Below are 17,245 nucleotides of genomic sequence, written 5' to 3'. Positions count from 1 at the left end.
CTCCCAACAGATTTTTTTACCACCCAGGTTCTGGGTGGTCACGTGACCAGCCGCAACCAGGGTCTTTCTCCCAGCTACAAAGGGAGGCAGAGGAGAGAGAGCCTGAGAACGAGGTTACATTCTATAAAGTGTGCTGCTCACGAAGAGCGAGCAGACGATAAGCAAGTTGTCGCAATTCTCATCCCCAGTTTTCACGCTCTACGCTAGGAACGCCGCGGATTGGCGACCAAGACAAAACGGCTTGAATTTTTAGACTCGGGCTTCCCTACGGAAGCCCGATCGAGTAAAAAGATTGATCCATCAAAGAAATGCTGGGCTTTCTTGAATTGTTTTTTTATGAAAATTAAAATCATTTTCACAATAAATAGACTCTGACCGGATACCGTTTCACACATGACAAACTTAAGGTTCTGCAAATAGCTTCTTTGATATTATGAAATTTTCATTTTTGTTTTGTTCTATTTTGTTGGTTTGTTTCTTGTTGGTATGTTTTGCTAATTGGGGTCATCTCCCTCTGCGAACATGATTTCACAAAACTGAAGAAGGAAGTAAAGTTCAACAGCGTTGATTCAAAAGTGTTGTTGTTGTTGTTTTATTTGTTTTGGTTTTTTTTCGGTAAATCTACTATTTACAGGAAATTATCGTCACTTGTTATGGTCCAAGTAAACTTTATCCCTAATGCGACTCTCTTAGATTAATTAACAATTATTCACCGAAGTGGAGGTAAATATCCACCACTTTCCCCGACACTGAGGTGAATGATTGTTTTAGTATATACCACACAAGCTGAATAACTAGCGGACCAAAGGGTAACTTTATTACGGTTTAAGAGTAACTTTATTTGAAAGGGAAGCCATTTTGTTTTTCTTCGGCTGCTCGGAGGTGAATAGTACTTGGCTAATCACCTCCGAGCTAGCCAATCAGCGTACGCGAAAAGTACTATTCACTTGTGTGGTATATACTAATAACAAATTAGTCGATATAGTCATCCTTTTGTTACGCTGAAAATCTCTTGATTCATACATGTACCTACAGGACATAATTCAGGGGTTAAAACTAAACTGAAATGCCCCCCCCCCCAAAAAAAAAAAAAACGAAAAAAAACACACACACACTCTGAAAAGGAGTTTCGATTCTATTACAAATACAAATAATTAAGTGTTAGAAATGTAAAATTTTGATTATAAAATATGTAAAAACGGACTATTCAGACTAACACCAAACTCCCACTGTTAACTATTCAAAGCAGGTGAAAAAACCTAAACGCAAAGGTAAACCTATCTTGTTTCGTTTTACCTTAAAAGGTTCCGCTTTTTTATTGCTTTCTTTTTTAATGTTAATTAAAACGCCAACAGTATTCTTCGCCAACAAACAGCCTCTATTTGGCTGTCTTACGCAGTTTTCAAAACACGTTTTGACGTGAACTATGACTTTACATCAAGACCTTACCAAATTAATTATTCAACAGTAACCACCTCAACAAGAAGGACATATTGAACTTCCTGAAATGTTGCAAAATGGCAATTTGCTTTCCAAGAGAAGGATCCATTAAATAGCAGAAGTGCTGGTGATATTAAATAGAAACATGTAAAATGATTCTATTTAATTTGTACGAATTTAAACTGTGTTTTTACACGAACATGATAGAGGTATTCAAGCATTTCCAATTTATTGCGCACAGCTTACTGAAAACAATTATGCAAATAGTTAATTTCCGCTATGTCATGCAAAGGCAAACAGAAAACATTTCCTAAATTTACATAACCTTCAGTTTTTTTGTTGCTTATTCGCCTTTATGAATAATGCGCTTTTTCACCGTACCAAAGGGGAAAAAACTAATCAAGAGATACCTCAACATAATTAAGTGAGTATTCAAGTGCAGACAATTAAGAAGCCCTCACAGCCGGAGAACCCAAACGTGAATAGCGAAGTCCTACGAATTAAGTCGAGAATGGGTTGAGTATTACCATTTCTTGATTAACATTTCATCCATAAATGGCGCAATAAAGTTTCCTTTCAATTATTCTCATTTGCTACTGTTCAAAATTATTTTTACAGACTCTTGTAATATTTTATGTGTTTGCCTACCTATCAACTACAGCGGTGTCGATTTTCAGTTTTAAACGTTTTAGCCAGTCAAGGAAACTTGTAATTACACATACTCGGCGGAGGGTTTCTTCCAGCTGCCGAGAGCATTCAATTCTATACAACCGTCTTATTGTTTTACCTCTGCTAAAGTATCTGGTTGCGTCATTAACCACTATTTCCTCAAGACAATCGGAAAACAACTGACAAAACTTAGCTACAATTAAAAACAGCGAACGGTAGACAAAGCCCAACTCGGATCGTTGTAACAAAAACTATTAGCTTGCTATTTTTAGTGGTAAAAGTACAAACTTTTACATAATATGGATTTAAGTCCAATAGGCTTGCTCTAAGATGAGAGTGACTGAAATTCACGCTCTGCTTAACCGCATAAACTTCATTCAAGAACCTCTGTGGCTTCCAAATATCATTGATCGTGATTAATTCGGTGCTTATAATAACTGCAATTAAATAGTTGCAGTCATACGCTGCTGCAAATGGCCTCCCCTTCTCACTTCTAAGTTGACATCAAGTTTTCTGAATTCCATCCTCTTTCGGCTTTGATCAGCAGCGACGTTTAGTGTCACAGTGTTTTGCGTCGGATCAGCGACATTGGTAGACCCTGCACTGTCAGAGAGGTTTGTGCCGCAAAGTTTTTGCAGGCCAATTCTCGCTTTCAAACTTCTATCAAACGCGCAATAGATAATGGGGTTAATCGCCTCGTTGATGAAAGCCCCAAACATAGCAATTTCTTGCAGAACGTGTCCTTGGTGAACGCTTTCTGTGCCGGAAACAATCCGAACAAAACTCAGAACAAATGTCGGGAGCCAGCATACGATGAATGTTACTGCAACTAAAGCAGAAGTGCGTGTTACACGCCTCCTGTTCTGGCAAATAAAGGATTGCTGAGCAGAAGAGAAATTTAATGCTACCACCAAAGGGCTTCTTCCCCACATTATCAAAGCCACATGGAAATAACACCAACATAACACCAGGAATGGAATAAAAAACACAACTAAGAACTCTACTGCCTCGTATAGCTTGTCCAACCAATTGATTGGAATTGCTGCAGGAGTACAAATCATCCTGAAATCGATCACTTGCACCTCAAACATGTACAGATAAGGAAGTGACACCATGGGTGGAACAACCCACGATAAAGCTATCATTCGCCTGACAAGTCTTCCTTCCATCTTGGGTAAATAAGGACGAGCCAGGCTGCGATATCGGTCAAAAGCAATCAACGCGTGAGTACAAACCGCCGTACCCGATACAGCAATTTCAATGAACTCGATTATCTTGCACAGCGCTATTCCGAAGATCCACTCGTCCAGAAGTTCTCGGGTAAATTCAAAAGGAATCGTGAAGAGGCCCACAACAAGATCAGAAAGCACTATGTTCAGAATGAATTGATACGTTGGGCGATTTTTAAGAAGCTGTTTTCGATATTTCGTTAGTACGTACACTACTAATCCGTTTCCAAGGACACTAACAACAAATATTACAGCAAGAAAAACAGCTTTGGAGATATCTGTCGGTGAAAATGCCATGTCTTTGCCCAATATGGCGGCACTGCGCTCCCAAAAGCTCCAGCAGTACCGGCAGGAAAACTTTTTTAATAATGTATTCATGCGATTTAACAAATAATGAACACCTGCTATAGAAAGTACGAGACATAATATGAAATAATGCCTCTTAATCGCCCTGACAGTCTTATATACAAAGAACGAACTAGAGTTTTATAGATACCTGGAGCCAAAAAATAATTAAGCACATATAGATTATCGTTTTGGAGGGTTTACTGAATGATTTTTGGATTAAGCTAGAGCTGTGCGGAAACACTGCTACAGTAGATAAATAGAAAACTAATGAAAAGTTATCATAGTTATGTGCTGATTAAAAAAATGATAAATCATCTTTATATATCCAGACCAGTGAAACTTCAACAAATAAGATTCTGAAAACACGAAAAAAGAAATCACTTTTTCACAGAGCCAGTCATGTGAAGGAAAGAAGGAAAAAGTTCTAGATGTACTTAAACAAACAAACACTTTCGTGTTTCTCCTTTCCATTCGATAATCGTGCATTTACATTGAAACCTGCAGTGAAGTTTACATGTTCCGAGGAAATTAATTGACCAGCAGGTTTTATCCAGATGCTAATTAAAGCTTTCAGTCAAATTCAGTTAGGAGTTCCTCCGTTAAGAAAGTTGAAAATTTATAAATGGACATTTGATGTCAAACTTTGGCCGTAGTAATGGGGTGGCTTTATATTAACAGGGTAGGGTTAAATTTCATGACTGGTCTGAATTCAGTGAAGTCTTAACAGAAGCTAAGAGGTATATCACAGTTGCACTTCTAATAAACAACTGTTCTTTAATAAGCATCCGAAACTTCAATCAGCTCATAAAATATCTACATAAGAAAGATTAACATAACTGGTTGGAACTGGTTGGAGTGGCCCTATAAACGGGGTAAAATTGTAAAGGATTAGACAGGTTGGGATTTCAGAATGCGGCCGTTGGCCATATTACGTGGCCGCATTAACGGGATTTCGAGAAAATGTATGGGCATTTCGCCGGGACAAAAAACTGTGGGCGTAATAATTACGAGGTGACCATATTAACGAGGTGACCGTAGGGCAGGGTTTCACTGCACAACATACTTTTCAATTCAGATGTTAAAATTCAGTGTGAGAATTCCTTCAAATCTCGAATGTTAATTAGATGCCGTCTAGTATAGTGCAACAGGCACGTGTGAATTTGTCAAGTCGGTCAGGATTACAACGAAGCGAAACTTAGGCCCGGGTCAAAACGCCGTACTTCACATGAGCCGAACCCAATGACAGTTTGGATCGACTCAAATTAAAAGAACGCCTGTTTGAGTCAAGGTAGGTAGGTAAAGTCTGCATACGAGCCAAGTGGCCCACCAGGTCAGAGCTTATCCCCATTTGAGTCAAACGTCGAACTTAATTCAGTCGAACCGATCTCCTACACCAAATAAATAACAAAAGCGGTCTTGTCTAGTGGTTTTTCAAGATTAGGTCAAATTGGCACCTTTAGACCTTTGATTATGCGTTTGGTTCGACTCATGTGAAGATCGTCGTTTGATCCAAAGTCGGTCTTCAGGCGTTATTCACGGCTGGCCAGGCGTGAAGAACGCCTCAGCCGCTCCAAATAAAATCAGTCGAACGTAACTGGGTCAAACGCCGAACTTCACATGAGCCTCATGGGTTGAATTGGGTTTGGCTCATGTGAAGTACGGCGTTTGACCTGGGCGTTAGAGAATCGATAGAACGCCAAAAAGGAGTTTCCATTGTGAATCACGAAATCAGATAATGTAATGTCACATTTAATTAGAAATTACTTTCCAGCAGGAGCCATAATCGGGGACGGAGACCGTAAGCGCGCGCTATTTCTAGTATTGGGGCTGTCCCTATGATATGGGACAATTCTGCTATTTTTAGAACAAATTGCGCCATCATGCGCGGCACACGCGCGAACATGCTGCGAGGATTTTAGCGGATGTAGCGCGGGGAAATGGTGTCCGAAATTCCCGAGATGTTTGATGCTTTTGACCCACAACTCAATATGTTCATGTTTGTTGGAATTTTACTTCAGTATTTTCGTCGTAAGCTGCTCCAGTTTGAGTGAAGTAAGACAGTGTCGAATTTAAATATTTCCCGCTCTATATCACTGATTAAGAGACACATTACTCCACTCTAAGTTTCACATATGTTGAAGATTAACAGCTTTTCCACAACACAGCAAAAAAAACAGTTGTATATATTTGGATATAGCACCGTTTCAGGACTTCAAAGTTTCCCTCCTCTTGCCACACGCCTGCGACGATTTCGCCAGAGTTTATCTCGACCGAAAAGTAAAAAAAATAATAATAATAATTGCAAGCTTGAGTTTTGCCTGAATTGTAAGCAACGCTTGATGTTTTATCAAGGTCCAATAGGTGACAGTAACGTTTATGTCTGTAGATGCTGCTCAGTTTTGTTTGTGTAAAAATCCAATACTAAAATTGTCTGTTGTCGATGAATAAGAGCGCCCGCCGATGCGCGCTTTGCACAGTCAGTAAAACATGACAAATTGGACTTCCGCACTTTCGTGTGAAAACGTACATCGAAAGTTCTCATATAATATCTCTAGTTTTTAAATATGTTTAAGGTTGATAAATGTTTAAGAATATAATAAAAGCTTAGCTGAAAAAATGTGAATACAGCAGAAATAATCAGCAAAGTTACGATGACGCTTTCTTTAATCAACTCGAATAACGATTTCGATTTCGTTGGTTGAGTTACCACAACGCCTTGTCTATTATATTTTCGCAGTGTAAAATTTCACTATGTTAAAGAAATACACACGATGTTAGTAGCCTTTTGGCGTTGGTGAAAATTGTTGCAGCATCTCAGCACAAAAGACAACGAAAGAAATCTTTGTCAAGATTTGTTGACAATTGAAAGCACCGACTCGGATTTGAAAGTGCACGCGCTGCACTATGCAAATGACTGCTAAGCTTATGTAGGCGTCGGACTTTCTTTTCAAAAACTTTTGCAAACTCGCCAAACAAACAGAAACAATGAGAAACTATGAAAAACAGGGTTTGGTTATGATTAAGCATTATTTGGGAAACTCAAAAATTAACTCGATACCAGAGTAAAGAGTTTTCTTGCATAACTTTTCTTTACAGAACAAACGCAAAATCTTACTCGTACAACTCAGTAGCGCGAGCAGATATTTTACATTTACAGCGCGAAATTGAAGTCATGTTTTCGACCCTGTAAAACTCACCTTTCCCATTAGCTCAGAGCATGGAACTACATATAAGAACCCTGGTTCTTATTCTCTGCCTTATTCCCTGCCATCACTGTGAAAAATCTGCAAGAGAATCTCGCAACTCTCACCATTTGATCACGCAACGTGACAACATTCACGCGAGAGCCCCCGACAGGTGCGTGGATCCGCGCGGATATATGACGTCAGGATGGCGCAATTTGCTCTAAAAATACAAAAATTGTCCCATATCATAGGTGCGCGCGGATCCCAAGACTTACGGTTTCTGTCCCCTATTATGGCTCCTGTTTCCAGTTAAAACATGTCAACCATAAAATTCCGTAGGTATGCAATTTATTTCACCGCTGAATGATTGAAAATTAAATATTTCTGGGGTGAAATGAAGGAAAACCTGCCTGGTGATTGCTGGAAAATCACCATGACAATAAAATAACATATTTGACTGGACTTCGGTGGTATATGCTAGAAGACTCGATTACTAGGCTAGGGTGGAAAGAAAAACAGTTTCTAAGTGATTTGAAAAAGAGAGTCGTTGAGGAAAACATCACGATGACGCCTGGAAGAGATGAGATAGCAGGAGCCCCTAACCTTAAAGAATTTGGTACGTCCGTACGTCCGTACGCCAAGCCCAATACTTTGAAAGATACGAGAACAGCACCATTGCTGTTCTCGTATTTTTTCAAAGTATTGGGCTTGGCGTACGGACATACGGACGTACCAAAGTGCAGACAGTCACGCGACAACCAAACTTTTTTTTAGATCGATGGGTTACCAAATTCTGGAGGGGAAAGCTTCCTCGCTTCCATACAAAAACCTCTAATTTTTGCAACATTCAATCAACAGTCACGCGACAACCAATTGCAAAAGCATGCTCTTACCAGTTCTGAAGACGATTTAGTTGTAACTAAAAGTTTAGAAATTATCCGTCACGGTTCACGTTTTGTTTGAATAACCGTGAAATAAGTGATAAAATTTACCGATGAACTCCTGAAGCGGTGGTTTGTAGGTCATGAAGCGGCCGAGCGAGGGACGAAGTCGCAAGGGGACTCCTTTGTTCGGCGGTAAATGAATAAGCAAGACCACGGACCTTTTTGAAAGTCTAATAGGGCTTTTGCTACCTCGCCTGACCTTTACTCCGACCGGAGGCTGTTGACAAAACAATTGTGATGAGCGTGAGCTTAGTCACTGCGTGCCTCAAAGACTCTCAGACAAAGACGTAACCTGTGATCAAGCACGATGAAACGCAAGGATGCTTACATAATATGTTGTTCAAATTATCGATAGGTAAGCTAAGAGTAGCCACTACAGTGCTAGTTTATGATTATCGGAGGTAATTTTGATGGAGCTAGAGAGATTTAACAAAAGCTTGACTGAACCGTTGCTGTCTGGACGCATTAGAACCCGACAAATTCCGGCCTTAACCAAAATACGAATAATGGATATTAAGAACAAGGAAGGAAAGATATTAGCTCAGTCGCTGCGTGGGCAGCATGATTTGAGACCGTTCAACTTCCCGATAAATAAAGCTGTGGCAATACCGCTATCTTAGCAAAAGATCAATTTTCTAAATACAGCTCGCGTGTCTCGTTCCTTCTCAACCATTATCTTTCTTTAAAGTCACGTTCGGTTGAGACCAACCATCTCAGACGCAACCATTTTGGGTTGATTTGGTTAACGTGTTCCCATGCTAGTAGGGCACCTTTGCAGCTGTTTTCTGTTGGAGTGCCGGTTGACTGAACCGTTCATCATTCGCAGGTTAGTTGCATTTGTTGAGTTTTTGCACTTTTACATTAAAAAACCAAACAACTTTAGTTGATTTGGTTGATACAGATTGCACCTGTTGACAGGTGCTTTACCAGAAAACTTCAATTAAATCAACCTTTAACCGCAACTAAGTTTGTGTCCGCTTAAAATGAAAACGTCGACCAGCTAAACCGTGTCTTTTAGTAAAACATAAATAAGCGTAGACAGCTTACAATGGGGTTATGGAAAATATGACCTAGGTCATTTAAACGTAAGCTTCCGTTTGCGATCGCTGCACCGTCGGCTGTACCAAAGTGTGCCTGCGTTCCTAATACCAAGCCGCTCCAAAATATAACCAATTACAGAAAAGCAGGGTCAAGGAAAGGTGTATCAAGCCTGGAGGGCTGTTCACTTTATTTGGACGTTTGGCAAGAATTCTTAACTTGCGAAAACAGTTCTATTTCTTTGGAAGTTGATTTTTGAATAAAAAAAGCTGATAATTTTAAAGTAAGCTTAGTGCACAGTCTAATCGACAGCATACGCCACTTTGTAGATAGCCGTGGCATGTGATTTTATGACCATTTGTTCCCATCACTGTCATAAGAAAAGCATTGACAATTTTCGAGTAATGAGTGCCACAATCTTGCTTATTTAAACAACAATTTTTTTTTTCGAGACGAATAATTGAGAAATCCTCAAAATACGTGACATATTTCTTCAACGGACGGTAATAAACACTTCGAGCCTTTTTCATGCAAATTCATTTCGGAAGGAGACGTAAGAGTTATAGCCACTAATGGTTAAGGAAAATTGTGTACCCATTAATGGCTGTTTCCATTCAGTGAAATCATCATATATTTGGAAATTTTCCTTTATTTCCACATATTTTTTTCGTTTCCTTTTTCAATTATTAATTTCCTGCGTCATAAGTAGGCAGAAAAATTTTAAGGTTATACAAAATATTGCAATGTTTTTCTGATATAAAGTACTTGTCATAAATTTGCAGGAAGGTGTAATGTTTTGCGATGTAGTCAATCTATTTCGTGGATTAACACCTTCGTCCACTACATAAGTTCACAATGTTTGTTTCTTGCACGTAGAGATGCAGTCGTAGACATGGCATTCTCACCTACAGATATCATGAAGGCTGTATTTCTTGCTGTAATATTTCTCGTTTCTGTCTTTGGAAATGGAGTAGTATTCTACATGCTGACAAAATACCGAAAAGAGCTTCTTAAAAATCGCCCAACGTATCAATTCATTCTGAACATAGTGCTTTCTGATCTTGTTGTTGGCCTCTTCACGATTCCTTTTGAATTTACCCGAGAACTTCTGGACGAGTGGATCTTCGGAATAGCGCTGTGCAAGATAATCGAGTTCATTGAAATTGCTGTATCGGGCACGGCGGTTTGTACTCACGCGTTGATTGCTTTTGACCGATATCGCAGCCTGGCTCATCCTTATTTACCCAAGATGGAAGGAAGACTTGTCAGGCGAATGATAGCTTTATCGTGGGTTGTTCCACCCATGGTGTCTCTTCCTTATCTGTACATGTTTACGGTGCAAGAGATCAATTCTAAGATAATCTGCACTCCGTTAGCAATTCCAATCAATTGGTTGGACAAGCTATACGAGGCAGTCGAGTTCCTTGCTGTGTTTTTTATCTCATTCCTGGTGTTATGTTGGTGTTATTTTCATGTGACTTTAATAATGCAGGGGAGAAGCCCTCTTGTGGTAGCAGCACACGTCCCTAATACGCCGCTTTCCGTTATCTGGCAGACCAAGCGGCGTGTAACACGCACCTCTGCTTTGGTTGCAGTAACATTTATCGTATGCTGGCTCCCGACATTTGTTCTGAGTTTTGTTCGGATTGTATCCGGCACAGAAAGCGTTCACCGAGGACATCTTCTACACGAAATTGCTATGTTTGGGGCTTTCATCAACGAGGCGATTAACCCTATCATCTATTGCGCATTCGATAGAAATTTAAAAGCTCGTATTGGCCTTCGCATAATTTGCCCACATCTTACGGAAAGTGGAGGGTCCAGCCAGAACGCTAATCAAACAAATTACACCGCAGATGAATACATACTGAATCAAGTGGACATCAGAAATCTCCACGAAACTTTGCCAAGTAACACGCCGAATGACCATTGAGCATGGATGAACACCGCACAAAGCGGGGAAATGGCAATAGTCGAAAGGGTACAACCATGAAATCTATAGTCGCAAAATAATGTTAGTGTTGGTTTGATATCAGTTAACATGGAGGCAAAAAATACGGCATAATCAATTCATTATTCAGTGGCACTGAACGGGAGTTACAATTTGATATCAATCATTTATACGTTTAATTCTACATTTAGCGACTAAGAACAAGACTTTGGCATCTACAAAAATTTAATACGTACTTTTTTCAGTTAAGGTTGAATATGCTAGAGCTAATTTGCCTAGTCTTGCATTTTGATTTTTTTTCGAATTTCATGTATTTAATGACTTTAACTTCCTGAACGGCTGAGAAACTAAACCTGTTCTCAGCCTGATTTCCATAGATGGATTACACAGCCGTCCAATGATGAGACAATTTTTGGAACAAAAAAGAAAAACTATGTGAAATCAGTCCACATAAAAAAAACTAGAGAGTAGTTAACTTGCTTGTCGACTTTCATTGACAATACCCGCAGTATGACAGTAAGGAAATGCAAATGATCTCTTAAATAGACACGCTGAGAAGAAGGGTAAATAAATTTAATTAAGGGCCCTCAGAGATACATATAGCACGAGTGATATAAGAAAACCGTTCTGACTTGTGCATGTAGCTTTTAGAACCCTGCCTTCAATGCCAAGGAAACGATATTGATCATCATAAAAGTTATACTGACGATAATCCAAATTTATGGGACATAATTCCAGAAAAGATGAGACAATGAAAATTAACGTCGAGGAACAGCTTATTCAAAGAACGGAGCCTTATGTTAAGAGGTAAAGAAACTTTTAATGCAGTCCTTTCAGAAATATAAATAGTTCCTTTTCAATCTGTACATGAATAGCCGCTCGTTTGCAGGTAGACCGGCACTAATTTTCCATGTGCAATTAAAACCTGAATGCACCCATTATTGCAATCAGAATCGAAAGAGGTGAACAAGCAATATAACTTCAGCTTATGCAAATTCGAGTGATATTTTCTGTCATTCTCCAGTAGCAGCGGATTTAAATGTAAAATTGTCAAAACTTTTTGTTTTAGTTGGTTTCACAGCAACATAAAATAAAGAATGTAAGTTACTCATATAAACTTAGTCAGGTATAAAATCGCTATTTACTTTCAAAGGTCGTAGTTCTTCATGCTTCTGCTTGTTGTTGCCTTTAAAGAATATTGTTTGCTACCTTTCTCTCGTCATTTTTCTATCGAAAATTTATTTATTTTTTTATTTTATTATTATTATTTTTTTTATCAAGGCGAAAACCCACTGCAAACAACGCTGTTCAGGCACTAAAACACTATCTGGGTTTCTCTTCAGTGATTTAAGTCAATCTTACTTCAGTAATCGAAATATTCCAACTGATCTGTAATAAGTAGTAAGTAATAAATCAATTCTCGGGTTCTCATTCCAAGGTGGATTATTACCCTATTTCATGCTGTTTTCAAGCAATTGGAGCATGTTATGGACGGCTCGAAGTTTAGTAAAGAAGAGCATTTGATGAGACTCTACAGGATGACCAGCCCTGGAAGCCCGATATAACACTGCACGAAACGAGCAAAAATGACATTAGACATAGCGCTATCTAGTATTGAAGTTTTATTCTGTAGTTTAGTAACATCTAGAGCCACACAAGGCTGATCTGGCCAGATTGAAATATTGTAAACAAATTCAACTCCCGTTGTGTTAGCTTCAGTTGCAGTATAGTCCCGGAATGCCCCTTGGTCCATATATCCAATTGAGCTACTTTCTTAACTCGACTTTGGTAGCATACGGACTCCAAAGAGTCAATTAAACACTTTTTACAAAATATGTCAAATTATTTTTCCTCTTTAATTGGCTTTTACTCATAAGCACTTGGAGGCCTCACTCGTAGATGACGTCATCAACAGTTTTTGTTTTTTCTATTATTATATAATAATTAGTAGATTCCATGTTGTTGTGCGTCTGTTCAGATCACAGGAGACGTCAAAATTTGGTAAGAATATCAGTGACACACTTGTGTTCTTAACATATTTGGAAGTCCTCTATGATCAATTACAGGAGAGACGCACAGCAACATGGAATCTCTTTGTTAAACTGACGAAGAAAACTGTTGTATCTTTAATTAAGAAATTTATAATTGAAACGAAAATGAAGTTAGCTTGGATAAATTTTGACACGTCGTACGGGAGAATTGAAGTGTTGATGGAGCGGTGGTTTTCGAAAAAGCGTCGCGGAAAAGAAAATTGTAGCTACTTTAAAATTAACAGGTGACAAAAAAATGTTCAATTTATTCTTCTTTCATATATTGGCAGGCAAAGCCAGAAAGAAAACGGATGAAAGCGTTATTTACGGATGGATCATAGTTTTGTAAAACATGTATAACAGGAAAAAATATCAAAAATTTGAAATTAACCCTTGGTAAAAATAAAAAGTATGCACAAGCCTCGGCTGATAATCCATAATTCATATTTGCACAAAAAGTAGGATGTAAGCAAATGCTTCCATATTTATTGGACTTTAAAACTAAACCTTTTTCGCAACAAGTACAAACACAGTTTTGTCATCTGTTGGTTGGCAATGCGAATCGATGATAACTATTTAATCGTCGTTAATCGCCTTCGTCCGAAAAATAAAGTTAAGGCTGCGAAAAAAAAAAAAAAGAAAAAGAAAAAAACACGAGCGGGAGATCAAACTGAGTCGATTCCTTTGCTCTGAAACACCTGCTTACTCGCTCTTGCTGACGAATCTCACGTTCTCTCGCTCTCATTCGCATAACGACTTACGCTGACCGTTCTCACGAATTATATTGTTCGAAAACGCTTAAAAAATAAGCAATCTTTTTTACCCTTGGTCAGTGTTAATAGCCAAAAGCTAATGCGACCGAGCAATTAAAAGTATGTTACGTGGAAACGAATACATTATTTAATAAATTCATTTATATTCGGCTCCCAGCCTTAACGCCATTCTTGTAAAAAGTAGTTACAGCGTACTTCCGAAGTCAAGTTCTGATGAAGCACTGATTTAAAAGGCATTATTAAAGTTCACAGAAATGTATCACTTTTGCACTTTCAAGCTACGAATTTAGCCAAAGGAAAAAAAAACCCTGTCTTCATGTTAAAGCTAATTTTAGATGTTCTCATTATAACTAACGTTAGCCCCACGCGAAAAAAGGAAAGAACATGACTTGAAAATATATTTAATATCAGAATATCATTTTTATTTACTTCCAGTGTCAATAATTAAAGAAAATCTTGAACTAAAAAGATTAAGTAAATCTATTGTAATCTAAGCATAACATTAGCTTACATTAAGGGTTAAACTCACGTGTAATTCGATGAACCGGAAACATACAAACAGTTAAAATAAAAAAGCATACATTAATGTATGGCAAATATGACTACAACGCACTCACTAAGGTTATAAATGGGCATGCACAGTTTGCCGTGGATTGGATGAATTTCTCGCTATACACCTGTGTTCGTTTGATTTTGACTACGGTAATAGATTTATTAGCTCAAGGAACACTGTGATCTCAAGACTACGACCTAGACAGAACTGGTAGAACACTGAGCGTGGGGGCCAAAACCTAGGCAAAGGTATAGTAAATGTTTGAAAAGTGGTTATGATGCAACGTTTGAAGTAGTCGAATTTAAAAACCACTTTCTTGACGATTCTGGCGTTACTACAGATGAAACTTGATAGTGTTTGGGTCTAACATCTTGAGCGCTATTTTACTTACTGCAAATTACAGACATGGATTCGTACTGACCATGGAGAAGAAAGATTTCAAACTGATACACTGCTCTTCATATACTGATGTATTAATAAGAACTCAAGAGCTTCAACACGACACATAAGCTCCTTTTTGGGTGTGGATAAATCTCCCCTAAAACACTGTTTGCCAAAGCGTCGCTCCCTAGTTCAGTTTTCATTTAACAGGTTTGATTTAAATGTGAATTGTTGAGTCAATCTTATTGAGCACAATTCTTTTGCTTTGTGATATTACTTTCTTTAATGTTTTTTTTAATGCCTTAAGAAGTTTGCCGCGGCTTATTTGGGTAGCGCAATAATAATGACAACTGCATAGTTTTAACGTCCTTTTCAATATGCCGAGCACCAGGCCATGGTCCTTCCTTCCGTTCCATCAGGTTAATTTGAACTAATTACAAAGAAATTCACTGCACCAAGCATCTTAGCTAAAACCCTAATAACTTCGTGGTGCGCGGCTTACATTGCTTGAACTACAGATAAAATACATACAATTTTATACATTTAGGTCAACTATTTTGTATTTTATATTTTTGCCTATTAACGTACTTTCTCTAGCCATATTCTCTTTCGTAAGTTCTACATTCAGAACACGATAAGTGTCAGCTATCATCTTAATAGTGAAAGTTGAATGTTCAAAGTCACAAATCATGTTGCTTGTCTTCCACCGACGATATGGCAATTAAAAAGTTATCAAACCATTCATGAATGTCTTTCGACGGTTTCTCATTTTGTTTGCGCCATTCACTTAACCTGGTCACGTCCATGAAAGGTGCTCCTGTCATCCCGCTTGTAAACAAATCAGTCACATGACCCTGTTATGCATAATGAGTGTAGAGCAAGCACGGCTGAAATTCATTTATCATTTTGTTTATCATTGCAGCGAATAATGCTCACTTCAGTGACGCTGAATTGAGATTAAATATGGTAGATGCAACTTATCACATCGCAAATGTTTTTACAGTAGGAGTGACAACTCTCGTTGCTATCCTGGGTAATGTCACTGTCGCCTACGTTTTGATTAAGCGTTGGAAAGTACTTCTTCAAAACCGGCCGACTTACCAGTTTATTTTGAACCTGGTCCTGTCGGATCTTGTCGTCGGTATATTGCTTTGCCCTCTTGAATTCATACGGCGACTCGCCGGTACATGGATATTCGGAACAGCCCTTTGTAAAATCGTCGCTTTCGTCCAAATCTCGGCGTCCGGCACAGCCGCAATGTTTCATACACTTATCGCAGTTGATCGATATCGATGTTTGGTTCATTCCCATCTCCCCAAACTCAAACCAAGACTCGTTAGGCGGCTGATAGCGCTGTCATGGGGAGTTCCTGCCTTGGTGGCCACTCCATATCTGTACATGTTTCAAGTTGTCCAGTTCAATTTCTACCAAATGTGCACGCCACTTGCCATTCCACTGCCATGGCTCGACAAATTTTACGAAGCTGTTGAGTTTGGCGTGGCGTACCTATTTCCTTTCTGTGTCATATGCTGGTGTTATTACCACGTCATCAGGATAACACTTGGAAGGCAACCTCCTGTTTCAGGGTCGGCACATGGAGCCACTGCACGAATTGCTCTTCGACGAAGCAGAAGGCGAGTCACGAAAACGGCCTGCTTGATCATGGTGGCTTTTATTATCTGCTGGTCCCCGACATTTGTCTTGAGTATTTGGAGAATTGCCTCCGGCACAGAAAGTGTACATCATGGCCATACGCTGTATGAAGTTTCCTTTTTTGGAACACTTATTAACGAAGCAATCAATCCAATCATTTACAGTGTATATGACCAGAACATGAATGTTCGCGGTTACATCTTGAGTGGACATCGTGTACGCGTCTTTAACGAGTCCGAAACTGCATCTAGTGCCGTTAGAACCAATAACAGGATTCACAACGGCAGTATAAACACGATAAGGCAGTTGCAGTTTTAGGAACCATCTCAGCAACCGCCTGATTGCATGTTTTGCTTTTAGTGTATCAAGCTATGGAAACTGTAATTTATGCTTGGTTAATTAACTTTAAGAACTTCCTTATGGTATAAACCTTGAGGGCCAATTTGTTTTCAATTGTGTGCGCAATTTAAGTCGCTTATATTTCATCGCACTGGTGTGACCATATGTGTCCTATTGTCAGGCGGAGAAAGCAAAGATTTGGCCTAAGGGTCCATTAAGAGTCATTTAAGAGCCTCATAATTGTGTTATAGATAGCCAGCTAACAAAAGCTCATTTTGACAACTACATGTCCAAGAGGTACTGAGTGCATTTTTTCCATTCATTACCGAAATCCAAATTTGTCAGTGTCGTTGTTGTTGTTGTTTTTGTTGATGATGAGCATAATGATGATGACGTTTCTTATGCTTATATTGTGTTCGTTACAAATCTCTCCAACGAACAGAGATCATAACCTATAGAAAACGACTGTTGAAATGACGCTAAATGACGCTTAGCGGAACTACTATACACACTCAAAGTGCATTGTATGGTGCTTATTTCAGATCAAAGTAAGAATAAAAAAATTTCATCCAAAAATGTGCTTAACAATTAGCAAAAATCTTAATAAAGCCTTATGACATGATTTTACCCGACAAACTGATCATGCATGATCCAATTATTTGGAGGGAACATTTGTAAGCTCGTATAGAACAGTAAGTCGATAAGTGTACAT

At 38.7% G+C, this 17,245-nt stretch overlaps 2 protein-coding genes and 1 pseudogene across 2 annotated transcripts in view; 2 read left to right on the top strand and 1 right to left on the bottom strand.

Annotated features, from left to right (window-relative positions):
* The window catches only part of LOC145480659 (gonadotropin-releasing hormone II receptor-like), a 125,091-nt gene extending 108,483 nt beyond the window's left edge, over positions 1-16,608 (top strand). Inside the window, exon 2 of the mRNA XM_081458947.1 lies at positions 15,187-16,608. Coding sequence (XP_081315073.1) covers positions 15,505-16,512 — 1,008 coding nt within the window. The 5' untranslated portion in view covers positions 15,187-15,504 and the 3' untranslated portion in view covers positions 16,513-16,608. The remainder of the gene's footprint in view (positions 1-15,186) is intronic.
* Positions 2,331-3,762, bottom strand: LOC145482960 (galanin receptor 2a-like; annotated as a pseudogene).
* LOC145482959 (substance-P receptor-like) lies at positions 9,653-10,983 on the top strand. Its single transcript, XM_081461588.1, has one exon. The coding sequence runs from the start codon at positions 9,746-9,748 to the stop codon at positions 10,784-10,786; it is 1,041 nt and encodes a 346-aa protein (XP_081317714.1). The 5' UTR covers positions 9,653-9,745; the 3' UTR covers positions 10,787-10,983.
* Positions 16,609-17,245: the final 637 nt, after the last annotated feature.

This window comes from Orbicella franksi, chromosome 3, assembly GCF_964199315.1.
Source record: "Orbicella franksi chromosome 3, jaOrbFran1.1, whole genome shotgun sequence".
NCBI classification, from domain to species: Eukaryota; Metazoa; Cnidaria; class Anthozoa; order Scleractinia; family Merulinidae; genus Orbicella; species Orbicella franksi.
This window is presented reverse-complemented; position numbering and strand designations above follow the sequence as displayed.